Source organism: Hypanus sabinus, chromosome X1 (genome assembly GCF_030144855.1).
Source record: "Hypanus sabinus isolate sHypSab1 chromosome X1, sHypSab1.hap1, whole genome shotgun sequence".
Classification (NCBI taxonomy): domain Eukaryota; kingdom Metazoa; phylum Chordata; class Chondrichthyes; order Myliobatiformes; family Dasyatidae; genus Hypanus; species Hypanus sabinus.
The window spans coordinates 20,676,298-20,698,133 of NC_082738.1; the positions used below are offsets into that span (position 1 = coordinate 20,676,298).

The window sequence follows — 21,836 nt, forward strand, 5'->3', positions numbered from 1 at the left end:
CAGACTGACTGCTGAAAGGCCAAAATACATCTGTTTCTCCCAGGCATTTCTGCTCCGGTCAGATGTCAGAGGCCTGCGGGTTCTTCCCCCCTTCTGTTTCTTGCCAGGTGCAGTAACAAGGTGAGTTATGTCATTAATATCACACAGCTCTAGAGGTGTAAACCCCATTCTCGTGGCCTTGCTCCCAATGCCCAACCCCTACTCACTACCCACACACCCTCACTCACACTCCCCCCTCACATGCAACTCCTCACTCGCACTCACCACACACACCACCCGTTTACACACCCTCATTGCACATTGCCCGTACTCACACTCACACTCCCTCAGCCCCACACCATTTCCTTAAGCTGCAATCATCTCCCAGAATTTCTTCCCTCACATGCACTTCCTTTTCCTCTCCTCACACTCAGTCTGTTTCTCTGCCCTCACTCTACTCACACCCACTTTCTAACGACTCACTCTCTCCATTCACTCTCCCTTTCTCACCTCACTCACTTTTTCTCTGATCTTACTCTCACCTTTTTTCTCCAGTCTCTGTCTCCCTTCTTTTATCTCTCCACTCACGTTTTCCATTCACTCTTCCAGTCCCTCATGCATTCGTCCAATAGCAACATTTTCATTCACACACTCCTAACTCAGACTGAGGGCACTGTGAAGAGGTGCCAGGAAAACCACCTCCTGGCTCTTGGTTGTTATCCCTGTTCTCAACAGCGTTCAATGTTGTCCTCCAGAGCCTGATCCTGCTTAGCTGCATCCATATCAGCCTATTGCCAATATCAAAAAAGGTGCCAGTTGCCCCAATCTTGTTCCCTTCACCACCACCCAAGGCTTTGGTGATGGTGATGGTGGCACTGATGGTATCCTGATGGTGGCACCTCACTATTTTCTGGTATGTTGACAGTATTTAGATACAGAATAAAACTGTCACAAACAATTCCATTGTCGGTTTTACTGAAGTTCAAATCTGTCACCTGTTTAAAGCACTCCTGTTTTGAGACCAGGGAGTAACAGAGCAGAACCAATAAAACAAGAAGCAGTAACATTTACATGATGGTCGTCAGATGAAGACAAACTCAAGACTCCCGGTGGCTTAGCAGCAGCAGACTCTGTTCTCTGAAACTATGAAATTCTTCTCACATTTAAACTTGGGGGAAAAATCTGGCACAAAAAGAACTCCCCGCTTCCCTGGGGACAGAAAGTCCCAGGTGATTCAGGCCTGTGTGCAGTCCTATTTTATAAATGGCAGAAGGTTAGCTCAGTGAAGTTGATCATGGACTGTGCTGGTAAGATTGGAAAACATTGTAGGTCAAATACACACTGAAGCAGCCAGCAGGAGAAGGTATTGGCTAAGGAATAGTGGTTGGACCAGCTTTTAAGAGCTACAACTTAACAAATGAAGGATGCTGAGTTACCTTTTGAGTTGGAGGTTATACAGTATAAAGAGAACCAGCTTTTTCCCCAGGGAATAATTTTAAGGTGATTGGAGTAAAGTTTAGGTGGGATGTCAGAATTAGGTATTTTTACACAGAGAGTGGTAAAGTGCACTCCAGAAGAGGTGGTAGAGGTACATTAGAGAGATTTAAGAGACCCTTAGATAGGCATAGTGACAAAAGAAAAATGGAAGGATATGGGCTGTGTTGGAGGAAGGGGTTAAAATTATCTTGGAGGTTAAAAGGTTGGCACAGTACCATGTGCCAAAGGGGCTGTACTGTGCTGTAGAGTTCTATGCTTTTAAATATTAACCACCCAATCTTTGATTCCAAAAGCCGAAACTCACTTTTGTCTCGTGCCTCACAGTAACTCACAACAGGTGCACAGCAAGATTCTGGGAGCAATTCAGAAGGTGCAGGGCAGATACATTCCAAAGATGAAGAAGCATTCTAAAGGGAGGATGAAGCAACTATGGCTGACAAGGGAAGTCAAAGACAGCATAAAAGCAAGAGAGGGCATATAATGTAGCGAACATTAATGGGAAGTTAGAGGACTGGGAAATATTAAGAACCAACAGCAGGCAACTAAAAATGCCATAAGGGGAAAAAGCTGAAATATGAAGTTAATGTAGCCAAAGTATTTTTCAGACATATAGAGTGGAAGAGAGAGTGGATATTGGACCGCTGAAAGATGACTCAGGAGAGGTAGTAATGCGGGTGGGGGGGGGGGTACAATGACAAAGAAATAATGGATGAACTTAAATATTTTGTGTCTGTCTTCACTGTGGAAGACAATAGCAGTATACCAGAAATTCAAGAGTATCAGGGGCAGAAGTGAGTGTCGTTATTACAAATGAGGTGGTGCTTAGGAAGCTGAAAGGTCTGAAGGTAAATAAGTTACCTGGACCAGATGGACTACATCCCATGATTCAGAAAGAGGCAGCTGAAGAAATTGTGAAGGTATTAGACTTTTAAGAAACACTAAATTCTGGAATGGTTCCTGAGGACTGGAAAATTGCAAATGTCATTTCACTCTTCAAGGAGGGAGAGAGACAGAAGAAAGGAAATTATAGGCTAGTTAGCCCAACCTCAATGGTTGGGAAGATTTTGGAGTCCATTGTTAAGGATGAGGTTTTGGGGTATTTGGAGGCACGTGATGAAACAGGCTGAAGTCAGCATGGTTTTCTCAAGGGGAAATCTCGTCTGACAAATCTGTTAGAATTCTTTGAGGAAATAACAGGCAGGATAGTCAAAGGAGAGTCAGTGGATGTTGTTTATTTGGATTTTCAGAAGGCCTTTGACAAGATGCTGCACATGAGGCTGCTTAACAAGATAGAGCCCATGGTACTACAGGAATGATACTAGCATGGATAGAAGATTGGCTGACTGGCAGGAGGCAAAGAGTGGGAATAAAGGAGGTCTTTTCTGATTGGCTACCGGTGACTAGTGGTGTTCCACAGCAGTCTGTGTTGGGACCACTTCTTTTCATGTTATATGTCAGTAATTTGGATGATAGAATTGATGGTTTTTTGGCCAGGTCTGTGGAAATTTCGAAGATAGGTGGAGGGGCAGGTAGTGTTGAGGAAGCAGGGAGTCTGCAGAACAATTTAGACAGTGAAAGAATGGGCAAAGAGGTGACAGATGAAATCTAGTGTAGGAAAGTGTATGGTCATGCATTCTGGTAGAAGGAAGAAAGACATAGACTTTTTCTAAATGGGGAGAAAATTCAAAATTCAGAGTTGCAAAGTGTCATGGATTCCCCCTGAAGGTTAACTTACAGGTTGAGCTAATAGTACGATAGGCTAATGCAATTTTAGCATTAATTTTGAGAGGACTGGAATATAAGTGCAAGGATGTAATGCCAAGGCTTTATAAGGCATTGGTCAGAACGCATTTGGAGTATTGTGAGCAGTTTGAGACCCTTATCTAAGAGGTGCTGGCATTGGAGAAGGTCCAGAGGAGATTCATGAAAATGATTCTGGGAATGTAAGGGTTAACCTAGGAGGAACATTTGATGGCTCTGGGCCTATATTCATTGGAGTTCAGAAAAATGAGGGGGAATCTCACATTGAATATTGTAATGTCTGGATAGAGTGGTCTTGGAGAGGATGTTTCTTCTTGTGGGTGAGTCTAGGACCAGAGAGCACAGCCTCAGAATAGATGGATGTCCATTTGGAACAGAGATGAGGAGGAATTTCTTTAGCCAGAGAATGGTGAATCTGTGGAGTTCATTGCCACAGGCAGCTGTGGAGGCCAAGTCACATGTGATATCAGTGGAGTGGTGGAAGCTGGACATAGTATTAGGGGTGACTGGATCTTTCACATCCAGGATCAGCAGAGGGGCAAAGCCTCCAGTAACAAGTGCTCACTCTTGTAGCTCTGCCCCCAGCCTACCCCAAAATTGCACCAACAGCAACAAACAATTCAGCAAACTGGGCTACTGAGTTAGTTGAGCTTGTGCCCTGGGCTTTGGTAAGCGGCCAATCTTAACATTCAAAACCCCAAACCCAGAATTCAATCAACAATTTCATAGTTTCAAAACACAGCTTGGTGTGAGGATGTGTACACTTGTGTGAAGGTGAATCTTTGTGTATTCAGGCAAGTTTGTGCAGTCAGTTGTACGGTGTGTATTCACACAAGTTGTGGTGTGTGTGAAATGTATGTTAGTAGGTGTGTGTGTGTGATGTGTGAACATTATGTAAATTTTGTGGTGTGTATTCATGTAGAATTTTGTGTGTGACTATAATTTGTGTGTACATAAGGTTTTGTGGTGCATATGAGTGTGTATTCATGGAGCTTTTGTGGTGTGTGTGTTCCATGTAAATTCTTGTGTGTGTGAGATGTGTGTATAACTTAAGTTTTTTGTGGTATGTGCACTTTACATTTTTGTGGTGTGTGTTCATGTAAGTTCTTGCAGTTTGTGTGTCTGAGTGTGTGGTTGCACAACCAAAGACAGTACATTTCCTTCATAGTTGTGACCGTAGCAGCAGATACTGTACACAATAGTGCTCCTGGATCCAGAGGAAGCACAGTAAAGCAGTCCAGTAACATGTAGGCAAAAACTGTATAATGGAGTGTGGAGATAAAGCTTCATCAGTGACTGGTAGATGGAAATGGATGGGTGGATCTTTGGTAAATAGAACATTCTAAGAGTAACCAGCCAAATTGCCTTGCATCCGACTGGAAACTAGGCACCAATTTTGCGTAGAGTCGTTTGCGGTAACTGTACGACCAGGCTTGGGGGACAGGTAGGGTGAGGGGGTGGTTGCAGGGTACTGTTCTAGGTAAGAGACCCTGATGGCTACCATGACCTCCTGCCTCCCAGCTCAACAAGAAAGTCTCTGCATGCTCGGCGCTGAGTGGCAGCTGATTGTGATGACGCACACCCGTTGGTGGCCACTTTGTATGGTAAGCCCCCCTCTGTCCACTGGGGGACAAGGTCACGTCCGTGACCAGGAGCTGGTGTCAGGGTGATCAAAGAAGGGGCAAGTTTGACAGACCGGGAGGAGGTGGCACTTACGTGGAGGGATGATGAAGAGTCACTGCCCCCATCTGCTTCCCCCGACATCGGTCTGTGCACCATTCCAGAAGGAAGGTGCATCCATCGGGTCTGGAGCCGAAAGGTCTCATTCGATGTTCGGCTCAGAGAGAATATTCTGTATGTCTACAGTCCAAATGGGCCAGTTAGGCTGAACTAGTCTAAGCTCACAAGGCCAGACCCAACCCGTCTATTCTCCTACTGCCCTGAACACCCTTCCTCTGCCTTTAATAGGAACCAAAGGTGGGGCCAGAGTACTGAGAGGGCCTTCTCAGCGCTGTGGGAGACCTAGCAAGCACGATATATTTTTCATCCAAAATTGATGCCTAACTCAACACTAAAGAACAACATTCACTTTAGAAAATGGGAGCTTCAATACAAGCACATCCACTCTCCCTAACAAAATAAAAACAATTCAAATAAAGACTATTTCAGCACAAAACAGAATAATGCATGACTGTTAGCATCAACAAAATTATCCTCATCAACACATTTAAAAAGGAAAGTCAAGACATGGCATCCCTCTCTAAAAATCTATAAAAGTGTTCAATTGAAACATTTCATTTAAAGCAGTTTCTTTGTGTTTCATTTCTACTAAGAGTTAAATTGATCTTTTAAAAAAGTCAGCAATATAACGAAGCAATCTCTCTAACTTCCCTAGTCCCTGCCAACACCATTTCTAAACTCCCAGCAAAGCTTTAGAAGAATGTTCAATGGCTCGCATTAGTCTTTTCAAAACAAAAACACGCATGCACACGCACACACGCGCGCGCACACTCATGCACTCATACTGTACACACGTATACGTAAATATATCTGCATCTTAAAGCTACCTATTAAATGGAGGGCAAAAAAAAAGCATGTTCATTAAAGAGGCCAGGTAGCAGAGAGAAAACAAAATCAAGAACACAACTTTAAATTAGCTGCTTCCTTATCTTTGTCCTTTGTGATATATGCTCATGCATACAACCTCTACAATTGCTTAAAAGAATTTTTTTACACATTATCTGAGTATTGATTCCCCTCCCAAGACTGGAGAGGAGCAGAGAGGGTGATGCAGAAAAGAGTTATGTTGCTTCTTTTTTGGGTGTTGAGAATTGGGAATAAACCTCAGCAGGTTGACCAGCATCTTTGGACAGAGATGATGTTTCAGGCTGTAAAATGTGTGGTGCTTCTCTCTCTGACCTCACCAACCTGAAGCTTTTGGGCAATATTTTGCTTTCACACCAGCAAGATTTGGTGTCTTTGCTTCATTTCTGGTCCTGGTGGGGAAGTGGTAGCATCTCATTAATACAAAGCAATCCTATTGTGAATTCACAATCTGCTGGAGGAACTCTACCAGTTGAGCAGCATCTGTGAAGGGAGAGGAACTGTCAATGTTTCAGGTTAAAACCCTGCATCAGGATTTATCCCCCTCCTCCCACACATGCTGCTTGACCCACTGAGTTCCTCCAGCAGATTCTCTATTGCAACAGGCTCCACCATCTGCAACCTCTCATGTCCCCGTGAATTCGTTTTGAGATCAGCTCTTGTGGAAGAGAGGCAGGTTAAAGTGGGCCTGAGTGGTCAGGAGGTTCTGATGATTCATGCATATTGAATGTGTTTGGGTTAAAACTGGGACACTTTCAAAAGAATTTTGGGTGTGGCTGTCAAGTGTGTGACCGTGGGAACAGAGGGTTTGAAACTCGGACAACTCTTCACTTTAAAGGCAGCGTGTAAATTAATTAGCAGCGTCAAATTGGGACACTGAGGATTTTCTGAACAAGTCAAGTTATTAATTATTACAGCACAGAAACAGGCCCTTCAGCCCATAATGCCTATACTGACCACCTACTTGGTCAGAAGGCTACCACCCTTCTATCCTCCAGCACTCCGTCAGTGGCCTTGGTCAATAGATGAAAGGGTTATTGGTGTGGTTGGGTCAATTTGTCAGTGTTTTACCACAGAGACTGGAGGCAACGAAAACTGTCTGCAAAGTCTGCACAGAGCGAGGCCCACAGAACCTTCCCTGCAGTTGGCGGCCGAGGGAACTCCTTGCTCTCTGAATAAAGCAGCATAGTCTTAACACTTTAAACTCAGCTTAGCGACTCAAGAGAGGCAGCAGCCAAAGTAACGGGTCAGAAGGCCTTGCATCTGTGCCGACTAATCTTTGGCCTGGATCGTGTGCTCCAGTCCTGATGATAAAGTCTGTGGTAAATATAAGTCAATTGCGACCGAGGTGGTCTCCATATATGGATGGTGTCTTGATACAAGTTTTAAAGGGAAATTTAAACTCTTTAAACTTAAATTTTCTGTTGCATTAAAAAAATAAATCAAAGTCACATAGTTAATTGCAGGACCCTAACAGTGGGGACGTACAGAAGGATCTTGGGATCCAAGCCCACAGGTGGATGGGGTAGTAAAGAAGACACTTGCCTTTTTATTCAATACTCCGGAATTTATGCTGCAGCTTTATATAGTTACACTGTATCTGGAGTATTACATATAGTTCCGGTTACCTCACTATAAGGCTTTAGAGATGGTGCAGAAGAAGTTGACCAGGATGCTGCCTGCACTGTAGGGCATGTGCTATCAGGAGATATTGGATAAACTTGGGTTGTTTGCTCCAGAGTGGCGGAGGATGAGGGGAGATCTGGTAGAGGTTTATAAGATCATGAGGGGCAGAGACAGAGAAGATAGCTGGTATCTTTTTCCCAGGGTTGAAATGTCTAATACTAGAGGACTTGCATATAACATGAGGAGTGAGGGAGTTGTAGGTGCCTGGAATGCACTGGCAGGGGTGGTGGTAGAAGCAAATATGATGAAGCCATATAAACAGCTCTTAGATGGGCACTTGACCATGCAGAGAATGGGGGGGGGGGGGGGGGGAAGGGAGAGAATATGGACCATTACAACGGGAGATTGAAAATGCATGTCAAAATGGCGATGTTACAATAGGGACGGGGGAATTTCAATATGCAGGTATATTGGGAATATTTGGTTGGTGCTGAATTTGGATCGCAAGAGAGAGAATTTGTAGAGTGCCTATGAGATGGCTTTTTAGAGCAGCTCGTGGTTGAGTCCACTAGGGGATCAACTATTCTGGATTGGGTGTTGTGCAATAAACCACAATTGATTATAGAGAGCTTAAGGTAAAGGATACAGTGATCATAATATGATAGAATTCACCCTGCAATTTGAGGAGAATCTAAAGTCAAATGTATCAGTATTAAAGTAAGTAGAGAATTACAGAGGCATGAGAGAGGAGCTGGGCAGAGTTGATTGGTCAGGGATATCAGTAGGGATGATGGCAGAGTGGCAATGACAGGAGTTTCTGGGAGAAATTTGGAAGGCGCAGGACAGATACATCCCAAAGAAGTAGTATTCTAAAGGTATTATGACACAACCGTGGCTGACAAGGGAAGTCAAATCCAATGTAAAAACAAAAGTTGTTGTTATTCCTCTTTGCAGTGCATCTGGTGGCACTTTGCTGATTCTTTACCATTTTGTTTGTTTTTTATGAGGCTGACTTGCTAGCTCAATGCTCAACTCAGCACAGATGGAAAATTCAAACCCGGGACCACGTGCCTCGAATCCCGATGCTGATGCCACTGCACCAACGGCTGGCTTATAAAAGCAAAAGAGAGGGCGTATAACACAGCAAAACTTAGTGGGAAGTCACAGAAATGGGGTCGCTTTTAAAAAGCAACTAAAAAAGCCATAAGGAGATAAAAGATTAAATATGAAGATAAGATAGCCAATAATATCAAAGAAGTTATCAAAAGTTTTTTCAGACATATAAAGCATAAAAGAGAGGGTGGGATTAGACATCTGACCACTGGAAAATGATGCTGGAGAGCTAGTAATGGGAGATAAGGAAATGGTGGATGAATTAAATAACTATTATGCATCTATCTTTATTATGGAAGACTCTAGCTGTATGTCAGAGTTTTGAGAGTGGTAGGGGACAGAAGTGAGTATCATTGCTATTACTAGGGAGAAAGTGCTTGGGAAGCTGAAAGGTCTGAGGGTAGATAAGTCACCTGGACCAGATGGACTACACCCCAGAATTCTGAAAGATGTAGCTGAAGAGACTGTGGTGGCATAAGTAATGATCTTTCAAGAATCACTAGATTCTGGCATGGTTCCAGAGGACTCAAAAATTGCAAATGTCACTCCAGACTTTAAGAAGGGAAAGAGGCAGAAGAAACAAAATTATAGGCTAGTTAGCCTGACTTCAGTGGTTGGGAAGATGTTGGATTTCATTATAAAGGATGAGGTTTCAGCGTGCTTGGAGGCACGTGATAAAATAGGACAAAATCAGGAATCTTGCTAGACAAATTTGTTAGAATTGAGGAAATAACAGGCAGGGTAGGCAAAGGAGAATCACTGGATGTTGTGCACTGGTATTTTCAGAAGGCCTTTGACAAGGTGCTACACATGAGGCGGCTTAACAAGATAGGAGTCCATGGTATTCCATGAAAGATACTAGCATGGATAGAGCATTAGTTGATTGGCAGGAGGCTAAGTGTGGGAATAAAAAGAGCTTTTCTGATTGGCTGCCAGTGACTAGTGGTGTTCCACTGTTATATGTCAATGAATTGAATGATGGAGATGATGGAATTGATGGCTTTGTGGCCAAGTTTGCAAACAATACTAAGATAGGTGGAGGGGCAGGTAGCATTGAGGAAGCAGGGAGTCTGTAGAAGGACTTCGTTCAGGAGAATGGGCAAAGAAATGGCAGATGGAAAATAGTGTCGGGAAGTGTGTGGTCATTTACTTTGGAAGAAGGAGTAAAAATGTAGACTGTTTTAAAATGGGGAGAAAAAAATAAAAGAATTCCAGGTGCAAAGAGACTTGGGAATCCTCATGCAGGATTTCCTAATAGTTAACTTGCAGGTGGTGAGGAAGGCAAATGCAATATTAACATTCATTTTGAGAGGACTACAATATAAAAACAAGGATGTAATGCTGAGGCTTTATAAGGCACTGGTGAGGCTTCATTTGGAGTAATGTGAATAGTTTTGGGCCCCTTATCTAAGAAAGAATATGCTGACATTGGAGAGGGATCAAAGGAGGTTCACAAAAATGATTCTGGGAATGAAAGGCTCATCATCTGACGAACGTTTGAGAGAGGATCTCATTGAAACCTATCGAATGTGGAAAGGCCTAAATAGAGTTGATGTGGAGAGAATGTTTCTTATAGTGGGTGGGGGTATGGGGTCGGACCAGAGACATATCCTCATAAAAGAGGGATGTCCATTTAAAATGGAGATGAGGAGGAATATCTTTAGCCAGAGGATGGTGTATCTGTGGATTCCATTGCCACAGGCAGCAGTGGAAGCCAGGTTATTGGGTATATTTAAGGCAGAGGTTGATAGATTCTTGATTGGTCAGTCCATGAAAGGTTATGGAAAGAAGGCAGGAGAATGCAGTTAAGAGGGAAATAAATCAGCCAGGATGAAATGGTGGAGCAATCTTCCATTTTTTTTGTGTGGGAAGGAGGGATTGGTGGGGGGATGGCTACCCGGAGAAGAAGAATTTCAAGTTGTATGCTTTGATAACAACTCAATGGGCCAAATGGCCTGATCTTGCTCCTAAATCTAGTGGTCTCATGGACATGGTGTAGGCAGCTGAACATTGAATTACTAGTTTAATTAGTTTGGCACATCATGGTGGCTCAAAGGTCCTCTGCCTGTGCTGTCTTGTTCTATGTTCTACGTGTAATCCCTGCAGGAAATGTCACCTTTTAATTGACAAAGAAATGTATGTGAGTTGATTTGCAGTGTAGCTCACAACTGCAGGCTGACAAAGTGAAAGGGCTCCATCCTGTGGCTGCACCCCTCGCAGACTTCCACACACTTCCCAACCTGTTGTTCCCAGAGGGTACTGTCCAAATCAGGTCACGTACAACTCTAGATATTCTCTAGTAATCTGGCACAGGTAGTCAATGTCAACTAACCGAAGCTACCTGTCTGATCCATTCACAAACAAAAGGTTCTCTTTTCACCGTATGGTTGCTTACTTACAGAGTCTCTGCAGCCATCACTGTAATCCCATCTAAATCCCTTATGCTAATTGTATTCTTCTAAACAGCTGTAGTGCTCGAGTTAGTAAAAGGCTCTGCTTACATTTACCTATCGGTTAGTGATCAGAACCTGCAATGTCAAAGATGGTGAGTTGCTTAAAACAGGCCCTGAGAAAACTCAACACAGTTCTCCCTGTCATTCTCAACAACAAATTTAGACTCTAAATGACAGAGTTTGATTAATATTGAGAATTGCAGGGAGGTAAACGTAACAACTTGTTTATTGTTGTGTTCTTCAAAGCAGCAGAGGGTAATCCACGATAAACTTACCAGCATGGGCCATAGTTGTGGGCTTATTCCCCCACAATACACCAGGCCAACATGAGGGCCTCTGACACTGGAATTCCGCTTGGCTGTCTAAGTGAGCACGATCCTTTCCTGCCCCTGGTTTACTCTTTATGGAAGCTTTCTGCTTCTTTTATATCATGCATACTCAACTCAGACCTAAAGGGGACTTTTGTAACAAGCTGTCAAGGAAAATCCCTTTTAATCTATTCATTCTCTGGTGACTTAACCCCCCTTTTATAGCATCCAGTTAAATCCCAAAGGCTCTCATTGTTTGCAGTACTATGATTCCCTCTGAAATTGCTGGGCATCAAGTGCATAAACCTCACCCTGTAAAATCACAGAGACATTGGTGGCAACAGTAGGGCAGTTACTGCGCCTTTACCTTCTTTGTACCAATTTTACCAATGAAGGGATTGTGGTATGGTGGAGGCCATGTAAGAACTGTCATCAAAATGCAATGAAATACAAGAGACACTGAATCTCAATCATAATTACCCAAGAGAATGTATTGGAAAAGGAAGAAAGTGCAAGGCTCGCTGGAAGGGGTAGTGGTAGCAGAAAAGCAGGCATGTGGATTCAATTAAACAGGCTGAATGTTTTGGGCTAAATGGCCTTGTCTTGCAAATCTTTATGGTTTGGGACCTCAATCCACTTTCAAGGCTGAAGATGCTTAACTCAGTCCTTGAAGCTACTGTTTTTTTTAAAGAACAGAGGCCACTAACTAAAAGTGTAATCACGGTGACAATTGTTACTCAATCTGTGAGGGGAGGAAGTGGTAATTTGTAAAGGAGCACGATGAAGAGAAGCGGTAATTTGAAGTTGTGTTTTCTTTTTGAATTTCGGTTAGTGTGTTCCCACAGAGGTTATTAAAAAGGAGAAACCTGAAATGGCACTAAACACTACAGAATTGCAATGCAGCAACAGATAAATCAAATCATTGCAACTGTACATGGCCAAAGCTTTCACCAAGTGAAGGCCAGAACCTGGATATTTTACAAAACCAAAAAAAACTAATCACGGTTAAAAAGACATTTGATGTGTAATATTCTCCTCTCTCACTCTGAGCAGTTTCAGAATGCTTAAATAATGATTTGCAATAGATGCACTTCCAAAAAAATAAGCTCTCTTTCCTGTATCAAAATAAACCTCTTTTCCACATTCTGCCACCGGTTTGGTATGTCTGCTTAACTGAAGTAGAAAGTTTTATCAAAATAGCTGTGTATTTTTTTCTTTCTTTGTTGAATGTCTTACAAATAAAAGGAAAAACTTTTGTGTGTGTTTTTTTTTGTTTCCAAATCTTGTGCAAAAAATTTCTCTTTGTGTTTTCTCTCTCCAGAGGAGTTTGGTTCACAGCGATTCAGGAGAGCTGATTCTTTCACGTTCTCAGTCTCACATCTGTAAAGAAAGAGGTCGTAGGTCATAGGCGTCATAGTCAGGCAACATGGAAAGAAACCTTTGCCTCACCCAGTTTGGATGCATCCCATTAATCCTATTTTGCTACCCTCTCCACATCCCCATCAACTCTCCCCAGATTCTACCCCTCACCTACACACTAGGGGCAACTTACAACCCTAGTTAACCTACCAACCCCACACATCCTTGGGATCACGCACGCAACCAAAGAGAGAACGTGTAAACACCATGCAGATGGCACACGAGGTCAGGATTGAATCTGGGTCTTGGGGCTGTGAGGCAGTGGCTCTACCAGCTGTGCCACCCTAAAACAGGAGAGATGTTAAACACATCTGAGCACACTAATGGCTGGTTTGTTTCTGAGAGGGAGGGAAGGGTGTTGGCTTCGTATCCCTCTCCGCTGAGTGCTGATGGACTTCCTAGCCCACTGATGCACCTCTTTCCTTCATCACCCTCCCCAGTTAAGTTCCCTTAAGCTGGGTCAGCTTCTTCCGGCAAAGGATATTAGTGAACCAGTGGGGCTTTCACGATGACCTATTGGTATACACTCTCACAGAGTGTGCCACCTTGATCCAGTTCAACTCTACAACTTCCAGTCTGCTGGAGGAACTCAGCTGGTCGAGCGGCATCCATAGGAGGAAGGGAATCGTCGACGTTTCAGGTCGAATCTCTGCATCAGGACCTTAAACGTCGACAATTCCTTTCCCCCCACAGAGATTTCTTGTCGGTGTATTGAGATTTCAGTACAAGCTCAGTAGCTCCCTTAACTGCATCAGCGAAGGAGTCACTTTTGCAAACCGTTATCTGGATCATGACAAACTCAGTTCCAGTGATCAAGCACTGCCCGATTTCGATGGTCAGCTTTCGGGAATCACACTGAATGACACTACAGCAGTGACTACACTGTAGATGCACAGAAGAGGAGAGAGGTCAAACTGCTCAGTGATTCCTATGGTTAAATTGCAGCTTCTTCTCCCGAGGTTTGCAAATGACCCAGTTCCCAGTTAATCCCGCTGCTCTTGCCATTGTTCTAACTCCCTCCCTTATCTCTCCCTCCTGCCCCTGCCTCCTTATACCATGAAAAGGATGGGCAGAAACACCCCCACCCCAACCCAGATTTAACAAAGGCAAGAGGTGAGCGGGCTGTTTCAATATCAGTGTGGTAAGCACATCCATACCCACCACTTGGTGGCTGGAGGCTGGAGACCGCTCAGGGGGACACAATAGAGTGGGATTGAAAATTGCATGCAGTGGAAATTACTGGTTAGCCGCTGGTGCAGCCCTGAAGTCAGTGAGGGCAATCTTAGCGCTAGGAGGAAAGAGACTGGAAGGCGAGGCCTCTATCCTGGACTTTGTGGTCAGTGGTGTTGGCAAGGGAACTTGGGAGAGACAGGGGAGGAAGAGAGCTAGAGCAAGTGGTCGAACAATGGGAGGGACAAGAGCAGAAGCAGAGCAGGGGTGGCAGCGTGAACGTGCCAAGGCGAGTGGTACCTCGGGTTTACTTGCTGTGCTGGTAGGAATAGCTTGCAGGTTCAGAGGACGTTTCCATTGCAACCTGCTGCTGCTGCCCACTGGTTTCCTGCAATGGGAAAAGATGAAGCTGTCATTCATCCAGTCTCGTTCACAGCCGTGACGGAGGGGAGGGAGGAAATGGTGAGTCAGAGGGAGATCCGAAGGATGATCACACTCTCACACAAACCAACACTCCCTCATACGCACACACTCACTCACCCAAACCAAGTATTCACACTCAAGACTCACAAATCTGCACACACACTCACAAATTCAATCATGCCAACACACTCACACTCATACCAATACACACTCACACACACAAACCAACAGTCACACTAAACCAGTATTCACACACACGGGCTCACAAACCAACGCTTATGCTCACTCATTCACATATTCAAACCAACACCAACGTACTCACAATCAGTTTCCCCCACACACTCACTCATTTCCACAGAAGCACACACACATGCAGGTACTCACAGCCACCCACTCACAGACACAGATACACACACATGCAAGCAGGTACAGCCACATACCACACATATGCTCTCCACATACAAATCTGCTACAGGTATTCACACACACACACACACACACACACACAGTGTGAAGAGAAACAAAATCAACCAAGTTAGCACAGCAGACATGGGTGTGATCAGGCACATGCGGAGCAATGCAAGGTTAAATTGCAAACATTTTTAAGCTAGGAATTTGATTAGTACGGTAGATGAACTGAGTACAGTGATCAGGCAGCATATGATATCTTAGCAATCAGACACAGTTGAAAGAAGGGCAGGACTGGCAGTTCAGGGTGTAGAAACAGAGGAGGCTTTGCAGTGTTGATTATGTAGTCCATTACTGACGTGTGAAGGGAGGGTATCTGAGAAGGCTCTTCAAGGACATTTGGGTAGAGCTTGGGAACAAGGTAGGAGATAAAGATGGCGCAGTAGTGTTGCAGTTAGCGCAATTGCTTTACAGCACCAGTGATCACTGATCCGTGCCGCTGTCTGTATCCTCCCCCCATGACCATGCGGGCTTCCTGCCACACTCCAAAGGCATACGGTTAGGATTCTTGTAGGCCAGAAGCAAGGCTGCTCAGCACAACCCTCGCTGATTTGATTTGATGCAATCGACAGACACATTTCACTGTGTTTTGATGTTTCAATGTACATCTGAGAAATAAAGCTAACCCTCTTTTTCATCAAAATCTTTAAAGATACATCTAAATAACAGAAAAACATAGGAGTAATAGGGTTGTAACAGTGGGGGGATTTCAAGTCTCCAGGGATCACCTCAATGTGAAAGATATGGTGGGAGTGGAACCTTTAAAGTGCATCTGAGAGCTTTCCAAGGCCGTGTGTGGATAGACCTAGCGGAAATACTAGACCGGTTCTTAGGGAATGACAGTGGGCAGCATATCCAATATAGTGACCATAATTGTGTAGGTTTGTGTTGAGATGGTCTGGAAATTAAGACCCTGAATGGAGATAGACAAGAGGAGGTTCACAAAGATGATCCTGGGACTGGAAGGGTTAACATATGAGGACTGTTTGATCGGTCTGGGTCAGCACTTGCTGGAGCTTAGAAGAATGAGGAGGGAATCGCATTGAAACCCATCGAATACTGAAAGTCCCAGATAGAATGGATTTGGAGAGGGTGTTTTCAGAAGTGAGTCTAGGATCTGAGGGAAGTCTCAGAATAAAGGGACATCCATTTAGAGCAGAGATGAGGAGGAATTTCTTCAACCAGACTGTGGTGCATCTGTGGAATTCATTGCCATGGGGGACTATGGAGGCCAAGTCATTGAGTGTATATAAGGCCGAGATTAATAGGTTCTTAATTGGTAAGGGGGGGGTTAAAGGTTATGGAGAGAAGGTGAAAGAATGGGGTTAAAAAATCAGCCATGATTGAATAGTGGAATAAACTTGATGGGCTGAATAAGGGGCTCCTATATCTTAAGGTCTTACAGTCAGCACAGCTTCCTTTGGGGGGAAGATCATGTTCTACTCATTTGATTAAATATTTCACAGAGATAAGAAAATGTATTGAAGGGGGACAATGTGACTGATGTGGTAAATATGAACTTCATTTGGGCTTTTGACAAGGTGAGAAAGCTTCAAAAGGTTAGTCAGTTGGATCCAGGGCAAAGATGGATTCAAAATTAGTTTGATAATAGGAGGCAGAGGATGGTGGTGAAAGATTATTTCTTGTAATTAAAAGCCTGTGACCAGTGGTGAGGTCCTTACTGTTGGTGATATATAGTATATTAATGATCTGGATGTGCATGCAGGATGCAGATGCCACAATAGCCAGCAGTGTAGTTGCTAAAGAGGGAGAGAAGATGGCCAGAGAAATGGCAGATGGAATTTAATTCTGATAAATGCAAGGTGGCGCACTTTGCAAGGACCATATAGGGTAGGATATATACAATGGATGGAAAGGCCTGGGGGAGTACTGAGGTTCCGAGTGGTGCCCAAATCCAAGGATCCCTGAAGGTGGCAGCACAAGTGGATAATGGGGTGAAGAAGGCATACAGGATATTTAATATCATTAGGCAAGGTAAAGAGCAGGGGGGTAATGGTACAATATTATTAAAACATTGGTTAGGCCACAGCTGGTGTTCAGGTCGCCATACTCTAGGAAGGACCTGCCTGAAATGGAGAGGGTGCAGAGGAGATTCACCAGGACATTTCCTGAGATGGAGCGATTTGGTTATCGCGAGAGACTGGAGAGGCTGGGTATGCTCTCAGAAATGTACAAAATTATGAGGGGCATAGAATGGGTAAATGGTAGGAAACTTTACCCAATAGCAGGGGTGTCTAAATTCAGAGGGCATTGGTGTAAGATTAGGGTTCAGAGGTTGGATGGAAACTGAAGAGAGGGTGGTTGGAATTTGGACTGCATGGTAAATGGGATCAGTGTCTGAGGGTACTTGAATCTTAACAAGGACATGGTGGACTGAAGTGTCTCTCTCTGCGCTGCGTTACCATATGACACTTACACACCCCCACACACACACACACACACACACACCCCCCCACACACACACACACACACATACAAACACACCTACACAAACACACTCACACCCCACACACAAACACTCGCACCTCACACTTACACACACACTCATACCCCAAACACACACTCACACCCACACCCACACAAACACACTCACATCCACACACTCACATCCACACTAACACTCACACGCCCCACCCACACACACACACACACTCACACCCCACACATACACACAAACATACTCACACCCAGACATATACACATCCACACCCACACAAACACATACACACCCTACAGAAAGACCAAAGGCATATCCCTACTCCATATCTCAGACACTACACACCTACACACAAACTGCCACAAATATCACACACACTGACACAGCACCTTGCAACAACAACCCACACAAACGCTTGCACAGCCCCACCCCCCCACCGACACACACAAGGCACATGCACAACATACTTTCAAAAACACATATGCACGTGTGAACACACCACACACATGCTCACACTCATACACGTTGCATCTGCACTCACAACACACATTCTGCACATAAGTACGCACACACTCTCACACATCATACTCACTACACACACACTGCACAAAGTTAAGTCTGCCAGAAGTGGGGTTCTCAGTTTGAGCAGTTTGTACGCAGTTCTGTCAGTGCCTCCCTGCCAGTCTGGGTGCTGTGGCGCCAACCGGTGCAGCATCAGGGCTGTGGGAGGATCCCGCTGCCTCTGACCTGGCTGCAGAGGTCACTGAAATGTCACCTCTGTGGGCCACATATAATGGCCACCCAAACTGACATGACAGTGATCTGACACAGAAAGACCAAAAACACAACCTGCCAGCATGCCAAAGCGCTTCACAGCCAACGCCATACTGAAGTGTAGTCACTGTTGTAATGTGGGAAACCCAGATCCCACCAAAGGTAATCCAACAACCACTGGGGAATCTGTACTTTGGTGATGCTGATTGCCAGCACTCCAACAAGAAAGCTCCTACTTTTAAAACAGCACTGCAGGATCTTTTGTTTTACCTGAGAGACCTTCAGTTTACCCTTCCTTCCAGGTGGCCACACTTACACACTAACAGCATCAGGAGTCAGGAGCGGGACGTGATCCCATGACCCCCATGACTCAGAGCTAGCGCAACTCCAATGCACCACTATCAGGGATCCCTTTAGAGGTGTGGGCTTCAATCATCTACCGTTCTGCAACTCCCATCCAGGAGGGCAAGGGATGCAAACGTTACAAGCCTTGGCTAGATTATATTTAACAATACTTGAGGGGCAGGAGCATGAATGGGAGGGATAGGATGAGCTGAGAGGGCTCCATGCTCAGCATGGAATGGTTGGACCGAAGGGCTCGCTTCTGTGCTGTATGACTGCGCAGCCCCTGTGTAACCTGTGAAGTCTGGGAAGTGGAAGACTACAAGCCATAAGCACTCAGGCAGAGCTTGCTCTGAACAAACCAGGGTCTCTTTATCGCAGGTCAAGCTGCAGTGCTGGTTTCAAGCACCCTGGTGTAGAGAGGTCACAGTGGCCGCAGGAAGTAGATGTCAATGATGGATCAGGAGGGGGCGAGCGACAAGAAACGGTGAGCAGAGACCTGAAGGCAGCAGAAGGTAACAACTCAAGGATAACTCTGGTCAGGCAATGCAACAGCTGGGATCACCCCAGCAACAGAGCTGGCACAAGTATGATGGCACAAATGGCCGCCTCACAAGACAAGGTGATGAGTGCTCTTACCTCAACAGATACGTTGGAGGGAGGCATTGGGTTGTACTGGGGAATGTACGTCCCTTGTATTGCCGTGGTGGCTGGCATGTACTGGAAAACCATGCAGAAACAAGCTGGTTAGTACAAGAAATTTGAGGAAAGAAATGTCCTTAGAACCACATCTGTTTCTCTCTTGTGGTTAAATAGTTAACACTAAAGCACATTACATTGGACCCTGTGGTGTCCCACTGGGAGTGTATCCCAGCACAAAGCTCTACCTTTCTCTCACAGCGGTAAAGGGGCAGGAAGGCAAAATAAAAGTAAACTTCAATTTTTTTTGGCAAATATCTACACGTTAATCCTCTCCAATTTTTACAGATGCGCCATACCTATCTGGATGTATCACAGCTTGCTACGGCAACTCCTCTGCCCGAGACCTCAAGAAACTGCAGAGAGGTGTGGACACCACTCAACGCATCACAGAAAGCAGACCCCCCTTTATGTCTACACTTCCTGCTGTCTCGGTAAAGCAGCCAACATAATCAAACACTCCTCCCATCCCAGACATTCTCACTTCTTCCCCCTCCCATCGGGCAGAAGATAAAAAATCCTGAAAGCACGTACCACCAGGCTCACGGTCAGCTGCTATCCTGCTGTTACAGACCTATCATATAATAAGATGAATTCCTCACCTCATAATCTACCTCATTGTAGCCATTGCACCCTATTACTGGCCTGCATTCATAATGGTAACAATTTATTCTGCATTCCATTATTGTTTTCCCTTGTACCATCTTGCTGTGTTGACGTGGAGAAATGACCTGTAAGGATGACTTGCAAAACAAGTTTTGCTCCAAAGAGTAAAGTCTGAGCTCGCTTAACCTTCCCTCATAATAGGTGCTCTTTAATCCAAGCAGTATCCTGTAAATCTCCTCTTCAGTCTCTCCAAAGCTTCCACCTTTTCCTACAATAAGGCGATAATAATAGCTTTTCTGTTCGGAGGTTGCTCACGTTTAACATGCTGTACATCTCGTGACCTTAGTGCGAAGTGGAGGGAACTTTGGTTGGATTTCCTCCTCCCCTGGTCAACACTGAGTTGGAGGTTGGCAGCTGTCAGCACCTCACTCGGACATGATCAGCCAACAGGCGTGAGGTTACCTGTTGGGGGACAGGACTGACCATCACAACAATGGCTGCTCCTGTACTCACTTGTGATCTTGAGAGAGCTTCAATGACCTTCATAAATCAGTCCATTGAGAATGAGATGGGATGTTATGTTGAAGTTGTACAAGACTTTGGTGAGGCCTAATTTAGAGTATTGTCTGCATTTCTGGTCACCTATCTGCAGCAAAGACGTCAATAAGACTGAAAACGTGCTGAGAAAATTTACAAGGATGTTGCTGGGATTTGAGGACTTGAGTTATAGAGAAGGTTGACCAGGTCAGGACTTAATTCCCTGTAGCACAGGAGAATGAGGGGAGATCTTATAGAGATACACAAAATTATGAAGGGTATAGATAGAATGAGTGATTACAGGATATTTCCCCATAAAGTGAGAGTGGAACTAGAGGCCATAGGTTTAGGGTGAAAGAGGGAAATATTTAAGGGGAATCTCAGGGGGAGCTTCAGAGGGCAGTGTGAGTGTGGAATGAGCTGCCAGTGAAAATGGTGGACGCGAGTTTAATTTTAATACTTAAGAGAAGTTTGGATAGGTACATGGATGGTACAGGTACTGATTGATGGAACCAGGCAGAATTACAGTTTGGCATGGACTAGAAGGGCCAAAGAGCCCGTTTGTGTGACTCTAACCCTCTCTGCTTTTTGCCCCTCTCCCGCATCCTAGAGAACAGCCAAGGTCACTTGCAACAAACATGAGAGACAATGTTTGAGACCTTCACCATCAACATTACTCAGAGCCATGCTACACATTGTAAAACCTTGAATAACACCAAAGAAACTGCTTTCAGATGAGCTCTACACTCTCTTATCCCTACGCTCCCAGATGACCACCAAGGTGGGCTGTACTTACTGTGCCAGTGCTGCCCAGAGAGAGGTGACTAAGCTGTTGGGTTAATGGTCCCATCATTGACGTGGGTTGGATCGACATGGTGTGGTCCATTGTGGGGGTTATTACTGTTCCCTTCAAAAACAAACGGCACTGTTAAGCACTTTCTGGTTTCTCATTCTGCTTGAGATGTTAACATGGGGACAAGACTTCCAGAACTCGGGCCTTGTGCCTGAAGTCAACAGTGAATGGTGAATTAGGCAGAGGAAGTCATACTGATAGCTGAGCATCAAAGAGATGACACCCTCCCCTACTGTATGTCCCCAGTAAGGTCCTTGTGCACTTCACTTTAATGTACCCCCCAATACTTGTCCTCAGATTCTCTCTGCTCCCCTTTAAGAACTGCCCATTTAAAACTTACTTACTGTTTCACCCAACACCCCTCATCCTTACTCACCAACAATTACTCACTGTGTCTCCACATCCTCTACTTAGCGAGGTGACCCCCGCGTAGGATAAAGGGCAGAATTTGTCACCAATCTCTCCTGGTTCAGGAAAGCCAGGTAAGGATGGGTGGGAGGTCTGCTGAGATCCCGGCCCCCTGTGGTGTCTGCTGGGCAACTCCTCTAGCTGAAACGGGCATAGCAGGCAACAAGCAGAGTGCCAGAGGTCATCGAGAAAGGCAGCAGCACCATCGCGGTTAAAAAGAAAGGAGGGCGCGAGGAGACTTAACAGTAGAAACGTTACTATTGCTAATGATAATGGTAGACCCCTAACATTTGACAGAAGCAGGAAACTGAAGGAGGAACATAGATAAAAGAAAGCTT

The 21,836-nt window shown here is 44.8% G+C and overlaps 1 protein-coding gene across 8 annotated transcripts in view; it reads right to left on the reverse strand.

The window, feature by feature from the left end:
* Positions 1-932: 932 nt before the first annotated feature.
* LOC132384674 (RNA-binding motif, single-stranded-interacting protein 2-like) overlaps positions 933-21,836 on the reverse strand; it is a 226,800-nt gene continuing 205,896 nt past the window's right edge. For 7 of the 8 annotated variants that reach the window (XM_059956023.1, XM_059956022.1, XM_059956021.1 and 4 more), the window contains exons 11-14: positions 21,034-21,144; positions 19,035-19,115; positions 14,231-14,318; positions 933-12,721 (exon numbers count right to left, since the gene is read on the reverse strand). In XM_059956023.1, coding sequence (XP_059812006.1) covers positions 14,238-14,318; positions 19,035-19,115; positions 21,034-21,144 — 273 coding nt within the window. In that variant the 3' untranslated portion in view covers positions 933-12,721; positions 14,231-14,237. The remainder of the gene's footprint in view (positions 12,722-14,230; positions 14,319-19,034; positions 19,116-21,033; positions 21,145-21,836) is intronic. The other variant, XM_059956024.1, reaches the window with a different exon arrangement.